The 18,237-nt window shown below is 47.2% G+C and overlaps 1 protein-coding gene across 1 annotated transcript in view; it reads left to right on the plus strand.

The window, feature by feature from the left end:
- Positions 1–18,237, plus strand: part of LOC148144987 (uncharacterized) — a 518,924-nt gene that overhangs the window by 444,604 nt on the left and 56,083 nt on the right. The window contains exon 8 of the mRNA XM_087975452.1: positions 10,789–11,759. Within this exon, the coding sequence (XP_087831578.1) occupies positions 10,789–11,759 (971 nt within the window). The remainder of the gene's footprint in view (positions 1–10,788; positions 11,760–18,237) is intronic.

Consider the following 18,237-nt stretch of genomic DNA (forward strand, 5'->3'; position numbering starts at 1 on the left):
AATGAACACTAGGATTATGGTTTGCTTCAGCAAGGTTTCACACTTTAATTTGTAATGGCCGGGAAAAGATTTGTCCAGCAAGACAGATATTAAAAGATTCTGTGTTCCTTGGAGAAACTGCGTGATTAACTTGGAATAAAATATCAATTTTCATATGTTTCTTAAGAGACAGTACAGCCTTAATTACAGAGTAAATCCAATAAAATGTAATAAAATTACATAATGGACAACAGATTAACCCAATGATATTTCCTGGGAAACAATGTTGTGTCACATGCATTATCTCCTCATACCTGTGCTTCAAGGTTAGCTAGGACTGGTCAGTAATGTCCTATCTAGCTTAATTAGATTCATACTATGAAGAAGGTATTGTTTGCTTAACCTGTGATTCAGTTAGCTCAGGAATGCAGAAATGCAGCTTTTAGCTATTTTAAACACAGCGTTAATTTGCAGCCTGAAGACACATTGTTTTATATTACTTTATATTGAGATGCTATTTTGTCACAACAGCCTAAATCCTGGTATTAGATCCTCATCTGGTGTCGACCTGCTCCATCACTCAAAAGAAAACTAGATTTACAATTTAAGACCATACATGCTATTCTGCTAAGTTAATCCAGTTGATTTGTTTTTGTCTAAAAATGTGAAAACCTTGTGAACAGTTCTTCCAGTTAATCACTGAATATTCAAATTTCTCTTCAAAATTAAAGATCATAACAAAACTGGGTGTCATTGTGGGATTTTGAATCTGGAAGATGTGCTTGTGAAGGTTGAATGAACAATATTTCAAAGTGAATGTTATCGTGTTCAGTACTAAGACTTTCTGGAGATGAAAAATTTGCCCTTGTGTATTTTGCAACACTTAACCAAGGCCAGTTCCATAGAATATGCAGTCAGGTTGATGCGAGAGTTAAGAGCTGGGGAAAAACATCAGAAATAATGGAGGCAGGAGCACAGCAATTAGAGTTAGAAAATTAGCCAAAAGTATAAAAACAGGAAGGAAAGTTTCGTCAGCTTTTCTTAAAAAAAGTTAACAAAGTAAGTGTTGGTTCTGTAAAAAATGAGTCTGGGGATTCAATAACAGAGGATAAAGAGATGCTCGATGAATTGAAAAGAGCTTGAATCTGTCTTCAGTAGAGAGGATACAAGTAACAGCTTAGAACTGGCTGGAAATCAGGAACTGAAAGGGAAGGAGGAACTGAAGACAATTACAATTACCAGGGAGGTAGTACTGAGTGAATTGTTGGAATACAAGCTCACAAGTCGCAGGGATCCAAAGGATTTCATTCTAGACCCTTAAAGAAAAACTAGCTAGTGAAATAGTTAATGCATTGGTTTTAATTTTCCAAACCTTATTAGTTTCAGGGAAGGTTTCTGTACATTGGAAAACTCCTTTCTTCAAAAAGGCAGACCGAGAACAGGAAACTGCAGACAATTTACCTTAACATATGTCATAGGGAAAATGTTCAAAGCTATGATTAAAGATGTGAAGACAGGGCACTTGTATAAGTTCAGGCAGCGTGAATCTGTTTTTGTCATTGGGAAATAATGTTGTAATTGAAGAATTGCCTCTCCGCACTGCGACTGAGCTGATTTGTCTCCAGTGCCGACAGGGAATGGAATCCCTTCCCACATTCCCCACATTTCCACGGCTTCTCCGCAGTTCTGGTGTCCTTTCAGCTCCCTGTTTCTGATGAACAACTGAAACTGTGATCACACTCAGGAAACGTGTACAGTCACCCCCTGCTGCGAACAGTGTAATGTTTCTTCATCTGTGTATCTGGTTACAGCTCCTTCTCACAGACAGCTCACTGGGGCACACTCTCTCCCAACAAGAGGAAAAGACATACAAAAGTTGAGGAGTCAGACAAAATGCGGAAGCAATAAAATGTCGAAACACAGGGTAAAAAAATTGTGGCTCGACCCCTTTTTTTCCCTGTTGGCATTTGGACACTCAAAATCTGTCAGGAACACCAACCATCCCAAAGAGCATACTGCGCATGTTTGCCGGTGTCAGCAACGCAGTGCGCATGTTTGTCGGTGTCAGCAAACTCGTGGGCTTGCTCGTCACTGTGCGTTCAAAAAAGGCGCGCGATCTCTTTTTGATTGCCCAATAGGGAGGCCTGGAGGACTGGAAGGACATTGGTCCTCCTGCCAATCAGAGTCACCCCGTGAATACGGAAGTTGGACAATGCGGTTCCGAAGCTGCTGCTCGTGTCTGAATGAAGATTGAGCTTTATCCCAGACTGCAAATTCCTCTGTCCATTATCTGTGAGTATGCACTCTCTTCTCTTGCCACCTTTTCCATTTAATTTTCATTTTGGGATTCAGTTGTTGACTTGCAGCAACTAAAAGGAAAGGGAGAGTGTCGGGGTGGGGACAGACTCTGGAAACGGTGCTCCAGGTCTGTGTCTTAATTGGCAAAATAGACAGGCTGGAGGCTGGAAGAACACAGCAAGCCAGGCAGTATCAGGAGGTGGAGAAGTCAATGTTTCGGGTGTAACCCTTCAGGATTAAAAATCACACCACACCAGGTTATCGTCCAACAGCTTTAATTGGAAGCACACTAGCTTTCGGAGCGACGCTCCTTCATCAGGTGATTGTGGAGGGCACGATAGTAACACAGAATTTATAACAAAAATTTGCTGTGTGATGTAACTGAAATTATACGTTGAAGAATTGATTGTCTGTTAAGCCTTTCATCTGTTAGAATACAGTGATTAGTTTCACTTCCATGTGTAAATCACAAAACCCTTTTTTTGTTGCATTCTCGGGTTGGCTGTTAACAATGGAGATAGTTAGACAATGTGTTGATGGTGTTCGCCTTTATTCTATGTGTTAAAGACTGCTCATGTCCTCTCTTTGCTCTTAACTGTCTCTTTAAATCCTTCCTAGCTGATCTGTAACTCTCCATCGCCTCATCTGAACCATCTTGCCTCATCAACACATAAGCCTCCTCCTTCTTTGTAACAAGAGATGCAATTTCTCTAGTAAACCACGGTTCCCTTACCTTATCACTCCCTGCCTGACAGGGACATACCTATCAAGGGCACACAATATCCGTTCCTTAAACCAGCTCCACATTTCAATTGTTCCCATCCCCTGCATTTTGCTACCCTATTCTATGCATCCTAAGTCTTGCCTAATTGCATTATAATTGCCCTTGTCCCATCGATAACTCTTGACCTGTGGCATGTTCCTATCCCTTTAAATGAAACCCAACTGAATTATGGTCACCCTCTCCAAAGTGCTCACCTTCCACTAAATCAAACACCCGGCCTGGTTCATTACCAAGCACCAGATCCAGTGTGACCACCCCTCTTGTCGGCCCTTCGACATGCTGTGTCAGAAAGCCTTCCTGCACACACACTGGACAAAAACTGATCCATACGACGTACTAGAGTGAAAGCATTTCCAGTCAATGTTGGGGAAGTTAAAGTCCCCCATAATGACCACCCTGTTCCTTTCACTCCTACCCAGAATAATTTTGCTAATCCCCTCTTCCCCCTCCCTTGAACTCTGCAGAGGCCTATGAAAGAACTCCAAGTAGTGGAACATTATACAAACGGTCATGGAATTCTTGTAGCATGTCGCATACTGAAGGCTAAGACGTTAATGAATATAGAGGGTCTTTTAAAGAAAATAGTTTTAAGCGAGGAAATAACTTTAAAGTGTTGTAGTTGACCACAACAAGAAGCAACAGTAGCATTTCACAATAAAGCTTATTGTAAGATTAGAGAAAGTGGACAAAAGAACAAGCTGTAACAAACAAGGAACAAAGAATGCAGACAAGGACAGCGGGATGGCCAGATAAGAAAATAACTGACAAGTGAGGTAATCGGCTTATGATAGGATGGGAAAAGGGAGGCGTGATTCCGCAACTTGTAAACTCAATAAGAAAGCTAACAGGCTCTGTTTGGCGCACATTTCTGCTTGGTTGCAGAAGCGTCTGGTACTTGCAAGACTATAATAAATTGTTCTTGTTTCCAACGCTTTGTCTCAGGCTGATTGATTTGTGAGTGAGTTCTGTTTCTCACATTTCTACCTATGTCGTTGGTACCTACATGGACCATGACTTGGGGTTGGAAACCCTCTCCCTTCAGGAACCCAAAGATACGATCCGAGACTTCACGCACCCTGGCACCTGGGAGGCAACACACTAACCGAGAGTCTTGCTCGTTCTCAACACACCTTCTATCTGACCCTCTAACTATTGAGTTAGAATGACTAACACTCTCCTCCTTTCCCTCCTTCCCTTCTGGTGCCACAGGGACAGGCTCTGTGCCAGAGACCTGGGCTCCAGTGCATACGCCTGGTAGGTCGTTTATCCCCCCTCAACAGTACCCACTGACTTATACAGCAGGAAGGAAATAAAAATAAGTCGTCCCTCCTTTCCCAGGAACCTCTGCTCTCCGACATCAAATTTAAAACCTCAACTCAGTGACTCTCCACTCCTGGGCTGCAGCTGCCACTAAAAAACAGAAAATGTCACTTTTTTTGTGGTTACCACTGCTGCCTCACAGCGCCAGAGCCCCGGGTTCACTTCTCCCCCCCCCCACCCCAATGTCTGCGAGGGTTTCCTCCCACAGTCCAAAGACGTGCCTGTTGGGTGAATTGGCCAAGCTCAATTGCCCCATAGTGTTAGGTGACAGGGAATGGGGCTGGGTGTTTTGCTCTTCGGCGCGTCGGTGTGAACTTGTTGGGCCGAAGGGCCTGTTTCTGCACTGTAGGGAATCTGATCTATCGTTCTGGAATTTATATATTGATGAACTGAAGCCTGCAACCCATTCTAAAAGATGAAGGACTCAGCAGCGGTCCTGGTTTGTTCCAAAAATTGCACCGGTTGCATTACACTGTGAACTGATCAGAGGGATCTGGGAGTGCTAGTTGAGGATTCTCTAAAGGTAAACATGCAGGTTGAGTCCGGAATTATGAAGGTGAATGCAATGTTGTCAATTATCTCGAGGGTTGGAATATAAAAGCACTGTTGTGTTACTGAGACTTTATAAAGCTCTGGTTAGGCCCCATTTGGAGTACTGTGTCCAGTTTTGATCCCCACACCTCAGGAAGGTCATACTGGCACTGGAGCGTGTCCAGCGGAGATTCACACGGATGATACCCAGAATGGTAGGTCTAATATATGAGGAACGGCTGAGGATCCTGGGTTTGTATTCATTGGAGTTTAGAAGGTTAAGGGGAGATCTAATAGAAACTTAGAAGATAATACATGGCTTGGAGAGGGTGGACGCTAGGAAATTATTTCCGTTAGGCGAGGAGACTAGGACCCGTGGACACAGCCTTAGAATTAGAGGGGGTAAATTCAGAACAGAAATGCGGAGACATTTCTTCAGCCAGAGTGGTGGGCCTGTGGAATTCATTGCCACAGAGTGCAGTGGAGGCTGGGGCGCTAAATGTCTTCAAGACAGAAATTGATAAATTCTTGATGTCACCAGGAATTAAGGGCTACGGGGAGAATGCGGGTAAGTAGAGTTGAAATGCCCATCAGCCATGATTGAATGGCGGAGTGGACTCGATGGGCCGAATGGCGTTACTTCCACCCCTATGTCTTATGGTCTCATGTTTTGCTATTAATTCTGTGTCTTATGATCCTGCAGCACAGCCACCGGCAGAAGGAGCAGCGCTGCAGAAGCTAGTGCTTCCAAATACACCTGGGTGGGCGGGGTTTAGTTTGGAGGGCGGGTTTGGGGGGAGGGGGAAGTTCATGGGCGGGGCGTGTCTCGTGAGAGGGTCACGAGCTAGTAGGCGGGGCAAGGGTCAGCGGGCGGAGCGGCGCGTCCAACCTGGAGGCGCGTGGCTTTGTGAGCGGTAGCGCGTGGAGTCAGGGGGCGTGGTTTTGACTCGCGCAGGAACCGCGGCAAAAGGGCAGACTTTGGTGCTCGATGGGGAAAGAAGTTTGGGTCCAAGAGGCGGGGCTTTGTCTCGAAGGGGCGGGCATTACGAGCAGCGTTCAAAAGGACGGATTTAATGAGATGCGTATCGAAGGGGCGGGGTTAATGAGCAGAGTTGGGAAGGGGCGGGGTTTACGTGTGGCATTGTTCGAGGAGGGGGCGGGACCAGTACAGGGGGCGTGGCCATCCCGAAGCCGGAAGTGTGCCCGCGGCCTGTTTCCTCCGCTGGATCTACGGCTGCAGCAACTAAGATCAAGCTTTATCAATATTTCCTTTTACAGAGTTTGTATTTAATAACCAGTAATGGCTACTCAATATCATCAGAAAGTCCCAAAATGCAATTCATTTCAATCCAGTGCAGATAAACACGGAGTTAATTTTCTACGGGATTTAACAGCCTCAGCACTAAAATGGTCTCACAAGGGAATGGCTGTGAATGTTATCACTTGGGATCCTGTTCACACAGATTCACCGATGCTGAGGCCAACGTTCTTAATTGCCTTACAGCATCCTGTTATCACTTGGTGAGCCCAGGTGTCTATATCTTTAAGTTCTCTCTTCTTTCTGAGCCTTCCTGCCTGTTTATTTTCTAGTGCAGTAAATGTATTCAATAATTCAGCATTACATTTTAGTCTGAATGTTTAAAGGCAAGTTTTAAGGCTATAGACTTTATCACCCAGATGCCCACACACTCATTCCTCCCTTTGATTGCACTGCGATCACTGAAAGAGAAGGCTAGTCCAAACGAATGCCCTTCCTGTAGAGTGGCACCACCATCTTCGCAGCTCATCTGGTCATATTTATCATCGCCATCGACACGTGTGGGTGAGCCATCGGATCGGAAAAGGAGCATCTTCTGGGGCAAATCTATGTCACTAAGGGACCTCATAAGCCGAGCAATTAAATACCTAACAATACCAATACTGACAAACAGACATAGCTAAATTGATAAGCCAATTGTACCATCAGCCCGATCTGCAGTTTCCCCAACTGGTCCCTTCAGTCATTCTGTCAAGGAATATCTGAATCTCTTCTTGTATATTAGTAATATTGCCAGTCAGATTGGGAATGCCCATAGTGCATTTATCTTGGACAATGGTGCAGACCTCACCCTCCTGGGGGAGTATGTAGTCTAAGGCATACCGATTCTGCACAGAGTAAAGACACAGGTCTGATAATCCCAGTTTACTCTGTTCCAGAGCCTCTTTAGTCTTATTTCCTCGAATGGTCAGGCCGCAAAAGAGGGAATTGCGGTTCTGTTGACTTGACACCCCTGCCGATCCTTCCAACCTCGGGGTACTCTGGATTCCCCAGCCTATCGGGTGTCCTGTATTGTCACCCAGTCCCTTGGGATCCTTCCAGTTGGAGCAAGGTTGGCTGAGACCGACCACTGCATCCCCCTCAGATGGAGGTTCCATCGACTTGTCCACTGGCCAGGACAAGGTACTGTTGTGGGAACAAGGTCTCTGATAGTGACCTTATGAGGGACATCTTTGCCATCCAGGACAAGGAAATTGGTAGCTTTACCTTAGCTGAAGAAATAATAGTCTGGTTTGGTGTATATTACAGAGAGTTTGTCAAAATAGATTACTGAAATGTTACAGCAGGGGTCTGGTCAGGTCTACAGGAGTAAAGGGTCGACGTTTTGCAAGAGGAGTTGCTTGAGCGCTGTAAAAAATGGGCCAAGTGACTCGAGCACTCGCACTGTATGGGAGACAATGGTCCTCAGAATGCTATTCCCATTGGGCTCTCCCTGAGACCTATTGTACATAGTCTTGGTGACAGAATCAGGTTCTGAAAAGAGAAAAGGCCTATAAATGCACAAGGGAAGGGTTCCGTTCCAGGTCCATGTGCCGCATAAGGCCTGCCGTACCCCAGCCAGTGTTTCACCAGCTGTTTGTTTTCACAGACCGGAGGTATTGGAAAGTGATATTTCGCTTCGCAGGGTCGGCAGTCGGAAGTCTGACGAATAGATTGGAATCGGGGACTGGGGACGGGGCAAGTAAGTCATTTACCGATAGAGAGGAGTAACATACTACTGCCTCTGGGGTGAAGAGCGTTCTGTGGGCCTGTATAAATAAGTTGTTTGTGGATTGAGGAGTTTCCCCTATCAGGCTTCCCTTTTCTCGAGTCGGCCTTCCTGCAAAAAGGGATGGTGTTCCTGGGCGTCCTTAAAATATTTACTATAATAACAGGGTTGATCATTTTTATCCGCACTCGGCTTGCGTCTGCAGGTAAAATCATAAAAACATGGTAACGACATGGTAACTCTCACTGATTTCTACTGTCCAGATGGACCATCTGGTCTTTCTGATGTAAGAGTCCATTGCAATAATCAATCTTCATCACATTCCACACGTCAAAGGCGTCTGGTCCAGTGCACTGGACATCATCTCAGCATAGGTGGTGGATAATCTCTGATCATTCCTGGTTGCATCCATACTTAGTGGCTTTCCCCATCAGGATGTTGTACGTGATCAGAAAGGTAAGGAGATAGGCGATCCCCCACAAGTCCCTCCTCTTAGTTCATAAGATTAACATTAGAACAACAGCAAGATTCAAAAACCCAACTGGACAGGGCCCACTCCTTTTGTTGGGATTCCAGGATTCTCTCCTCCTCTTTTCCCCCTTTTGATTGGTGCAGTCAATCAATTTACAATGGTGCAGGTGGACCCAAGCTGAGCGCCCAGCGACTGTGACCGCCAAGGGGGTGGGAAGTAAAACCTGGAAGGGCCATCCCAACAAGGTTGGAGACCTTTGCCAGTCCAGTTCCTGACGAGCACCAACGAACCAGGCTCTTCCCGTGACGAGGCTGAAAGGGAGGGAACATCGCTGTAGGCCGCACGCTCCTGGGAGTGAAAGGCATGCATAACACTAGTTAGAGCAAGAACATAACCAATCATTGCTTCGGTCATGTGCTGGAAGTGGACTGAGAAGGGAGCCGAATCGTTCCAAGGGTATGGAGGCGGTGACCTGAGAGACTCTCAGCTGGAGACAGTCGTGTCTTGCCCACAGACATGGATCGCATCGAGAATAAGGCCACAGGGATTAGCATAACCAGGAGAGGCCAGACTCTGCCACTAATTTGGCAAGTTTAGTCTTGAGTCTGGTTAAAACATTCAACAAGGCCGGCCGCCTGAGGATGATAAGCACCATGCAGTTGCTGACAAATACAAAGCTGGGAACAGAGTTCTCCGTTAATATTACCTACAAAGTGTGGTCCATTGTCCGAGCTAATGCACGCAGGTATACTGAAGCAGGGAATTATTTCCTTCAACAAAATCTTCACGACAGTCTCAGCAGTAGCGTTAGGAGGAGGGTAGGCTTCAATCCACTTAGAAAAGACATCAGCAATAAGCAAAACACATTTATAGCAACTGAACTCATTTCTACAACTCAATGAAGTCCAGTTGAAGTGTCTCCAAGGGACCCTCCAGCAAGGGAGTTCTCGTAGAGATACTTGAACTAAGAGGTGGGGGATCGCCTACCCACTGACCTGTTTGATCACGTACAACATCCTGATCGGGAAAGTCACTGACTGAGTATCGATGCGATCTGGAATGATCTGAGATTATCCTGATGTCATCTGGTGCACCAGACCAGACGCTTTCAACGTGGAGTCGCTTGAGCGATGGCGTGAGCTGCCAGAGGAAGTGGTGGGTGCTGGTACGATGGCAAGTTAAAAGGCTCCTGGACGGGCATCTGAATATGAAGGGTTCAGATGGGTCAGGGCCAAGTGATGGCAAATGCAACTGGAGTCATAGAGATGTGCAGCACAGAAACAGACCCTTCGGTCCAACTCGTCCTTGCTGACAAGATAGCCAACCCAATTTAGTCCCAGCTGCCAGAACCCGGCCTATATAGGGGCCAAGTGATGGCAAACGTGACTAGATTAATTTAGGATATCTGGGCAGGTTGGGCCAAAGGGTCTGTTTCTACGCTGTGTGACTCTCATTGTCTTCAGTGGAATCAGAAGTGTGGTTGTGAAGGCTGGACTTTCAGAGCATGTTTTGCCCTGACTGGGAGCAGAAGAGTTTGACTGAAGTGTGTTGGTGTTAATGCCTTGACGTCTCATTTTACTCCCACCTTCTTGGGGTCATTAACCATTTTGTGTCTGGTCCTTCCTCCAGAAGCTGCATTGCAGGTTCACCCTGAATGGACACTTTTTTTTTTGCTTCCCAAAATCAGACCTGCTCACTCTCAGCAGTATCCCAACGTTGTGAAAGATATTAACTTTCAGGTGGAGGTATCCAAAATTCAGAGAGATGTCAGTCTTGATGTTTTTGGTTTTTCTGCCCCTGTAAGATCCTGAATCAGCACCTGCAGGGGATTTAGTTAGAGCGGAGTGAGAACAGAGGGGGAGAGAGAGTGGCATGGTGCTTTCAATTTTGTGGAACAACAAAAGAATATTCCACAGAAAGTAGAATTGCTTGTTCTGAATTTCTACCCTGCACTGATTAGTGATGACTTTTGTAATCTCTTTTTGCAGAGTATTTGAAAATCTGAAGACTGAAGTTTCAAAATCAACAGATGAAGGGCTTACGCCCGAAACATTGACCCTCCTGCTCCTCGGATGATGCATGACCTGCTGTGCTTTTCCAGCGCCACATTGTTTGACTGACTGTCCAGCGACTGCAGTCCTCACTTTGATGTCAATGTCTGACAGTCACTAAATCCAATGGGACCACAACAATTTTTAACTGGGATTTCTGTGAGAGGGATCAACGCTTTTTGGCTCCTGTTTGAGGACGTTTTCAGCATCAGTGGGACTGGACGAGAGACCCCACTGTTGCAGCGCACTGCGTGGAGCCTGAAACAGTTGTACCGCCTGGAAAGGGGATTTCACGGCAGGGAGGGCTCTACACATGTTTGTGTGCAGCTGAAGCTGTGGCCATGGAGAGACCTGAGGAATCTCACCCCGTGGAGAAACCGTGGAAGTGTGGCGACTGTGGGAAAGGCTTCTGTGTCCCGTCTGCTCTGGAGACTCATTGGCGCAGTCACACCGGGGAGAGGCCATTCCCCTGCACCGACTGCGGGAAGGCCTTCAGACATTCCTCCCACCTGTTGGCCCACCAGCGGATCCACGCGGGGGAGAGGCCCTTCAGCTGCCCAGAGTGCAGGAAGGCTTTTACCCACGCCTCCAGCCTGCTGAGGCACCGGCGGGTCCACATGGGGGAGAGGCCCTTCACCTGCTCTCAGTGTGGGAAGGCCTTCAGCAATTCCTCCACCCTGCTCACCCACCAGCATGTCCACACGGGCGAGAGGCCCTTCAGCTGCCCGAACTGCGGGAAGGGCTTTATGCAGGTCTCCACCTTGCTCAGGCACCAGCGTATCCACACGGGGGAAAGGCCCTACAGCTGCCCTGAGTGTGGGAAGGCCTTCAGCGATTCCTCCACCCTGCGGAGTCACCGGCGGGTCCACACGGGGGAGAGGCCGTTCACCTGCTCTCAGTGCGGGAAGGGCTTCACCTGCTCCTCCACCCTGCGGAGACACCAGCGCATCCACACGGGGGAAAGACCCTTCAGCTGCCCCAAGTGCGGGAAGGCTTTCAGCACATCCTCCACCCTGCTGAGGCACCAGCGGATCCACACAGGGGAGAGGCCATTCACCTGCTCTCAGTGCGGGAAGGGCTTCACCTACTCCTCCCACCTGCGGAAGCACCAACGGATCCACACCGGGGAGAGGCCCTTTAGCTGCCCAGAGTGCGGGAAGGCCTTTAACCAGGTCTCCACCCTGCTGAGGCACCAGCGGATCCACACTGGGGAGAGGCCGTTCACCTGCTCTCAGTGCGGGAAGGGCTTCACCTACTCCTCCCACCTGCGGAAGCACCAGCGAGTTCACGTGCCATCGCAGGGGGATTGAAGGAGTGACGGCCGAGTGCCATTATCGATTGGACTCCCGGATTCGACAGATGGGACTCCCGGATTCGAATCCCACCACGACAGATGGCAGAATTGGTATTCGGTCAGAAATGTGGAGTTCAGAATCTAACGATGAGACCGTTTCAGGGAGGGGGTGGTGCGGGGGAGAAAGCCCCCATCTGATTCACTCTCTCCCTTGTTAGGGAAGGGAACCGCCATTGTGGGAAAGGATTCACTCAGTCGTTCCAGCTGCACCCTTTACCCGGACGGGCCTACACGTGACTCCAGACACACAGCAGTCTGGTTGACACTACACTGCCCCTTCCTGGCAAATGAGCGGGGAGAACCTTACTTGGAGACAGGGTATGGGTTGAAATTGCTGAGTGAGGCAATACTTCCTCCGGGTTACGGCTGTAACAAGGATCCAATTACAAAGGGACAACTTGGTGCTGGCCAAGAGTAAAGACAGTGAGGGGGGTGGGACAGGGAGAGGTGTGGTGTGTGCACTTTCACCTTGAGCTGTTCAAAAAGCAACTGCTTTTTCTCTGCCTTTTTGCTGGGAGGATCTGAAGCTGTAACAAAGTTGGGTTGCAATAAAGGTTACCTGAACTTACCACCGGGCTCAGACTCTCATTGAAAGCTTTGAGCTCCAAGAGGTTTTTGTTTTAAAGCTGCTCATTTCTTTCCGCCTCCTGCACTAAGTTTAGAACATAGAACAATACAACGCAGAACAGGCCCTTCGGCCTTGATGTTGCGCCGACCTGTGAACTATTCTCAGCTCATTCCCTGACACTATCCCAAAATCATCCATGCGCTTATCTAAGGATTGTTTAAATCTCCCTAATGTGGCTGAGTTGACTACCTTAGCAGATAGGGCATTCCACGCCCTTCCCACTCTCTGCATAAAGAACTTGTCTCTGACACCTGTCTTAAATGCATCACCTCTCAATTTGTAGTTATTCCCCCTAATACAAGCTGACGTCACCATCCTAGGAAAGAGTCTTTCACTGTCTCCTCTATCTAATCCTCTGATCATCTTATATATCTCTATCAAATACCACCTTAGCCGCCTTCTTTCCAATGAGAACAGACACAAGTCTCTCAACCTTTCCTCATAAGACACTCCCTCCAGACCAGGCAACATCCTGGTAAATCTCCTCTGCACCTTTTCCAATGCTTCCCACATTCTTCCTGAAATATGGAGGCCAGAACTATACACAATATTGCAAGTGTGGCTGCACCCGTGTTTTGTATAGTTGCAGCATGATATTGCGGTTCCGGAACTCAATCCCTCTATGAATGAAACCTAACACACCGTATGCCTTGTTCACAGCACTATCTACCTGGGTGGCAACTTTCAGGGATCTATGTACATGGACTCCAACATCACTACCTTCCTGTTATTCTTCCCAAAGTGAATCACCTCACATTTAGCTGCATTGAACTCCATTTGCCAACTCAGTCCAATTCTGCTAATCCATCCACCTATGTCTGCATCTAAGTAATTTATAAAAATGACAAACTGCAGTAGTCCCAAAACGGATCCTTGTGGCACACCACTAGTAACCGGACACCAGGCTGAATATTTTCCATAAACCACCACTCGCTGTCTTCTTTCAGAAAGCCAGTTTCTAATCCAAACTGCTAAATCACCCTCAATCCCATGCCTCTTCAAAGTTCAGGAGAAGATTTGTAGCTCGGGTGCATGTTGTTGTGGTTCTGTTCGCCGAGCTGGGAATTTGTGTTGCCGACATTTCGTCCCCTGTCTCGGTGACACCATCACTATAAATGCTGGAGGAAACATCACAGAAGTGCTTCACAGGAGGTTTCCAAGCACTGAGGATGTCACCTAGAGAGGGGACAAAACGTTTGCAACACAAATTCCCAGCTCGGCAAACTGAACGACAACAACCCATGCCTCTGCAATTTCTCCAACAGCCTGCCATGTGGAATCTTATCAAAGGCTTTCCTGAGGTCCATGTACACCACGTCAACTGCCCTACCCTCATCTCCATACTTGGTCACCTTGTCAAAAAACGCAATGAGGTTTGTGAGACACGATCTGCCCTTGATGAAACTATGATGACTATCGGAAATCAAATTGTTGCTTGCTAGATGATTATAAATCCTATCTCTAATATTCCTTTTCAAAAGCTTTCCTTCAACAGAAGTTAGGCTCACTGGTCTATAATTACCTGGGTCATCTCTGCTGCCCTTCTTGAACAAGGACACAACATTTGCAATCCTCCACTCTGGTACTAAACCTGTAGACAATGACGACTCAAATATCAAATCCAAAGGCTCTGCTATCTCCTCCCTCGCTTCCCAGAGAATCCTTGGATAAATCCCATCCGGTCCAGGGCACTTGTCTACTTTCACTCCTTCTAGAATTTCATAACATCTGTGTGCAACTAACCTCGATCCTTTCGAGTCTAATATCTCGTACCTCATTCTTCTCCTCTACAATATTCTCCTTTTCCTGAGTGAAGACCGATGAGAGGTATTCATTAACACCTCTCCAATCTCCACAGGGCCCACACTCAACTTCCCACTTCTATCTTTGACTGGCCCTATTCCTACTCTAATCATCCTTTTATTCCTCACATACCGATAGAAAGCTTTAGGGTTCTCCTTTATGTGTTAAAGACTGCTCATGTCCTCTCTTTGCTCTTAACTCTCTCCTTAAATCCTTCCTCGCTGATCTGTAACTCTCCATCGCCTCATCTGAACCATCTTGCCTCATCAACACATAATCCTCCTCCTTCTTTGTAACAAGAGATGCAATTTCTCTTGTAAACCACGGTTCCCTTACCTTATCACTTCCTCCCTGCCTGACAGGGACATACCTATCAAGGACACACAATATCTGTTCCTTAAACCAGCTCCACATTTCAATTGTTCCCATCCCCTGCATTTTGCTACCCTATTCTATGAATCCTAAGTCTTGCCTAATTGCATTATAATTGCCCTTCCCCATCGATACTTGACCTGTGGCATGTTCCTATCCCTTTACATCGCTAAATGAAACCCAACTGAATTATGGTCATTCTCTCCAAAGTGCTCACCTTCCACTAAATCAAACATCTGGCCTGGTTCATTACCAAGCACCAGATTTAGTGTGACCTCCCCTCTTGTCGGCCCTTCAATATACTGTGTCAGAAAACCCTCCTGCACACACGGGACAAAAACTGATCTATACGACATACTAGAGTGAAAGCATTTCCAGTCAATGTTGGGAAATTAAAGTTCCCCATAATGACCACCCTGTTCCTTTCACTCCTACCCAGAATAACTTTGCTAATCCGCTCTTCCACCTCCCTGGAACTCTGCGGAGGCCTATAAAAAAACTCCAAGCAGTGTGACCTCTCCTCTCCTGTTTCTAACCTCAGCCCACATTACCTCAGTAGATGAGTCCTCATCAAAAGTTCTGTCAGCCACCATTATATTATCCTTGACTAACAACGCCACGCCTCTCCCTCTTTTACCGCCTTGGCTGTTCTTAATGAAAGATCAAAACCCTGGAACCTGCAACATCCATTCCTCACCCTGCTCTCTCCATGTCTCCGAAATGGCCACAACATCCAAGTCCCAGGTACCTATCCGTGTTGCAAGCTCACCTACCTTATTGTGGATACTCTGGCGTTGAAGTAGAAACACTTCAAACCACTTTGTTGTCTGCCAGCACATTCCTGTGACCCTGAAATCCTGTCCCTGTCCTTCCTACTCTCATCCTCCTGTGCATTGCAGCTACACCCCCCGGTTCCCATCCACCTGCTGAGCTAGTTTAAACCGACCCGAATAGCATCAGCAAATTTCCCACCCAGGATATTAGTACCCCTCTGGTTCAAGTGAAGACTGTCCTGTTTGTACAAGTCCCACCTTCCCCAGAATGAGCCCCAAGTATCCAAAAACCTGAAACCCTCCCTCCTGCACTATCCTTGCAGCCAGGTGTTCAGCTGATATCTCTCCCTATTCCTTGCCTTGCTATCACGTGGCACGGGTAACAAACCAGAGATAACCACTCTGTTTGTTCTCGCCCTCAGCTTCCACCCTAGCTCCCTGAAATCCTGCCTTACATCCCTATCCGTCTTTCTGTGGGAGATTATAAATGTTTTTGCAGATGGGTGAGGGGGTGTAGTAGTGGGAAGGGAAGGGGAACATTATACAAACAGTCGTGGAATTCTTGTAGCATGTAGCATACTTAAGGCTAAGACTTTAATGAATATAGAGGGTCTTTTAAAGAGAATAGTTTTAAGCTAGGGAATAACTTTAAGTGTTGTAGTTGACCACGCTAAATTGCCCCGTAGTGTTGGCTGACAGGGAATGGGGCTGGGTGTTTTGCTCTTCGGCGGGTCGGTGTGGACTTGTTGGGCCGAAGGGCCTGTTTCCACACTGTAGGGAATCTGATCTAAAGTTCTGGACTTTATATATTGATGAACTGAAACCTGCAACCCCTTCCAAAAGATGAAGGACTCAGCAGCGGTCCGGGTCAGCGGGCGGTGCGCGCGTCGAGCCTGGAGGCGCGCGGCTTTGTGGGCGGTTGCGCGTGCGGGCAGGGGGCGTGGTCTTGACTCGCGCGTAGTCCGTGGCGAAAGGGCGGGGTTTGGTGCGCTTGGAGGAAAGAGGTTTGGCTCCCAGAGGCGGGGCTTATGTGCCGCTTCCGGAAGGAGCGGGAGCAGATCCAGGGGGCGTGGCCATCCCGAAGCCGGAAGTATGCCCGCGGCCCGTTTCCTCGGCTACAGCAAGTAAGGTAAAGCTTTATCAATATTTCCTTTTACAGAGTTTGTATTTAATAACCAGTAATGGCTACTCAATATCATCAGAAAGTCCCAAAATGCAATTCATTTCAATCCAGTGCAGATAAACACTGAGTTAATTTTCTACGGGAATCAACAGCCTCAGCACTAAAATGGTCTCAGAAGGGAACGGCTGTGAATGTTATCACTTGGGGTCCTGTTCACACAGATTCACCGATGCTGAGGCAAACGTTCATAATTGCCTTACAGCATCCTGTTATCACTTGGTGAGCCCAGGTGTCCTTATCTTTAAGTTCTCTCTTCTTTCTGAGCCTTCCTGCCTGTTTATTTTCTAGTGCAGTAAATAATTCAGCATTACATTTGAGTCTGAATGTTTAAAGGGAAGTTTTAAGGGTATAGACTTTCTCACCCAGATGCCCACACCCTCATGCCTCCCTTTGATTGCACCACGATCACTGAAAGAGAAGGCTAGTCCAAACGAATGCCCTTCAAGGTGGTCCAGCCATCAACATCCTGAAGAGCGGCACCACCATCTTCGCAGCTCATCTGGTCATATTTATCATCGCCATTGACACGTGGGTGAGCCATCGGATCGCAAAAGGAGCATCTTCTGGGGCAAATCTATATCACTAAGGGACCTCATAAGCCGAGCAATTAAATACCTAACAATAACAATACTGACAAACAGACATAGCTAAATTGATAAGCCAATTGTACCATCAGCCCGTTCTACAGTTTCCCCAACTGGTCCCTTCAGTCATTCTGTCAAGGAATACCTGGATCTCTTCTTGTATCTTAGTAATATTGCCACTGAGATCGGGAATGCCCATAGTGCATTTATCTTGGACAATGGTGCAGACCTCACCCTCCTGGGGGAGTATATAGTCTAAGGCATACCGATTCAGCACAGAGTAAAGACACAGGTCTGATAATCCCAGTTTACTCTGTTTCAGAGCCTCTTTAATCTTATTTCCTCGAATGGTCAGGCCGCAAAAGAGGGAATTGTGGTTCTGTTAACTTGACACCCCTGCTGATCCTTCCAACCTCAGGGTACTCTGGATTTCCCAGCCTATCGGGTGTCCTGTATTGTCACCCAGTCCCTTGGGATCCTTCCAGTTGGAGCAAGGTTGGCTGAGATCGACCGCTGCATCCTCCTCAGATGGAGGTTCCATCGACTTGTCCACTGGCCAGGACAAGATACTGTTGTGGGAACAAGGGCTCCGATAGTGACCTTATGAGGGACATCTTTGCCATCCAGGATAAGGAAATTGGTAGCTTTACCTTAGCTGAAGAAATAATAGTCTGGTTTGGTGTATATTAGGGATAGTTTGTCAAAATCGATTACTGACATGTTACAGCAGGGGGTCTGGACAGGTCTACAGGAGTAAAGGGTCAACGTTTTGCAAGAGGAGTTGCTTGAGCGCTGTAAAAAATGGGCCAAGTGACTCGAGGACTCGCACTGTATGGGAGACAATGGTCCTCAGAATGCTGTTCCCATTGGGCTCTCCCTTAGCTCTATTGTACATGGTCTTGGTGACAGTATCAGATTCTGAAAAGAGAAAAGGCCTATAAATGCGCACGGGAAGGGTTCCATTCCAGGTCCATGTGCCACATAAGGCCTGCTGTACCCCAGCCAGTGTTTCACCAGCTGTTTGTATACACAGACCGGAGATATTGGAAAGTGATATTTCTCTTCGCAGGGTCGGCAGT

This window comes from Chiloscyllium plagiosum, unplaced genomic scaffold (assembly GCF_037043375.1).
Source record: "Chiloscyllium plagiosum isolate Xiang-an unplaced genomic scaffold, Cpla_swu_hap1 HiC_scaffold_27, whole genome shotgun sequence".
NCBI classification, from domain to species: Eukaryota; Metazoa; Chordata; class Chondrichthyes; order Orectolobiformes; family Hemiscylliidae; genus Chiloscyllium; species Chiloscyllium plagiosum.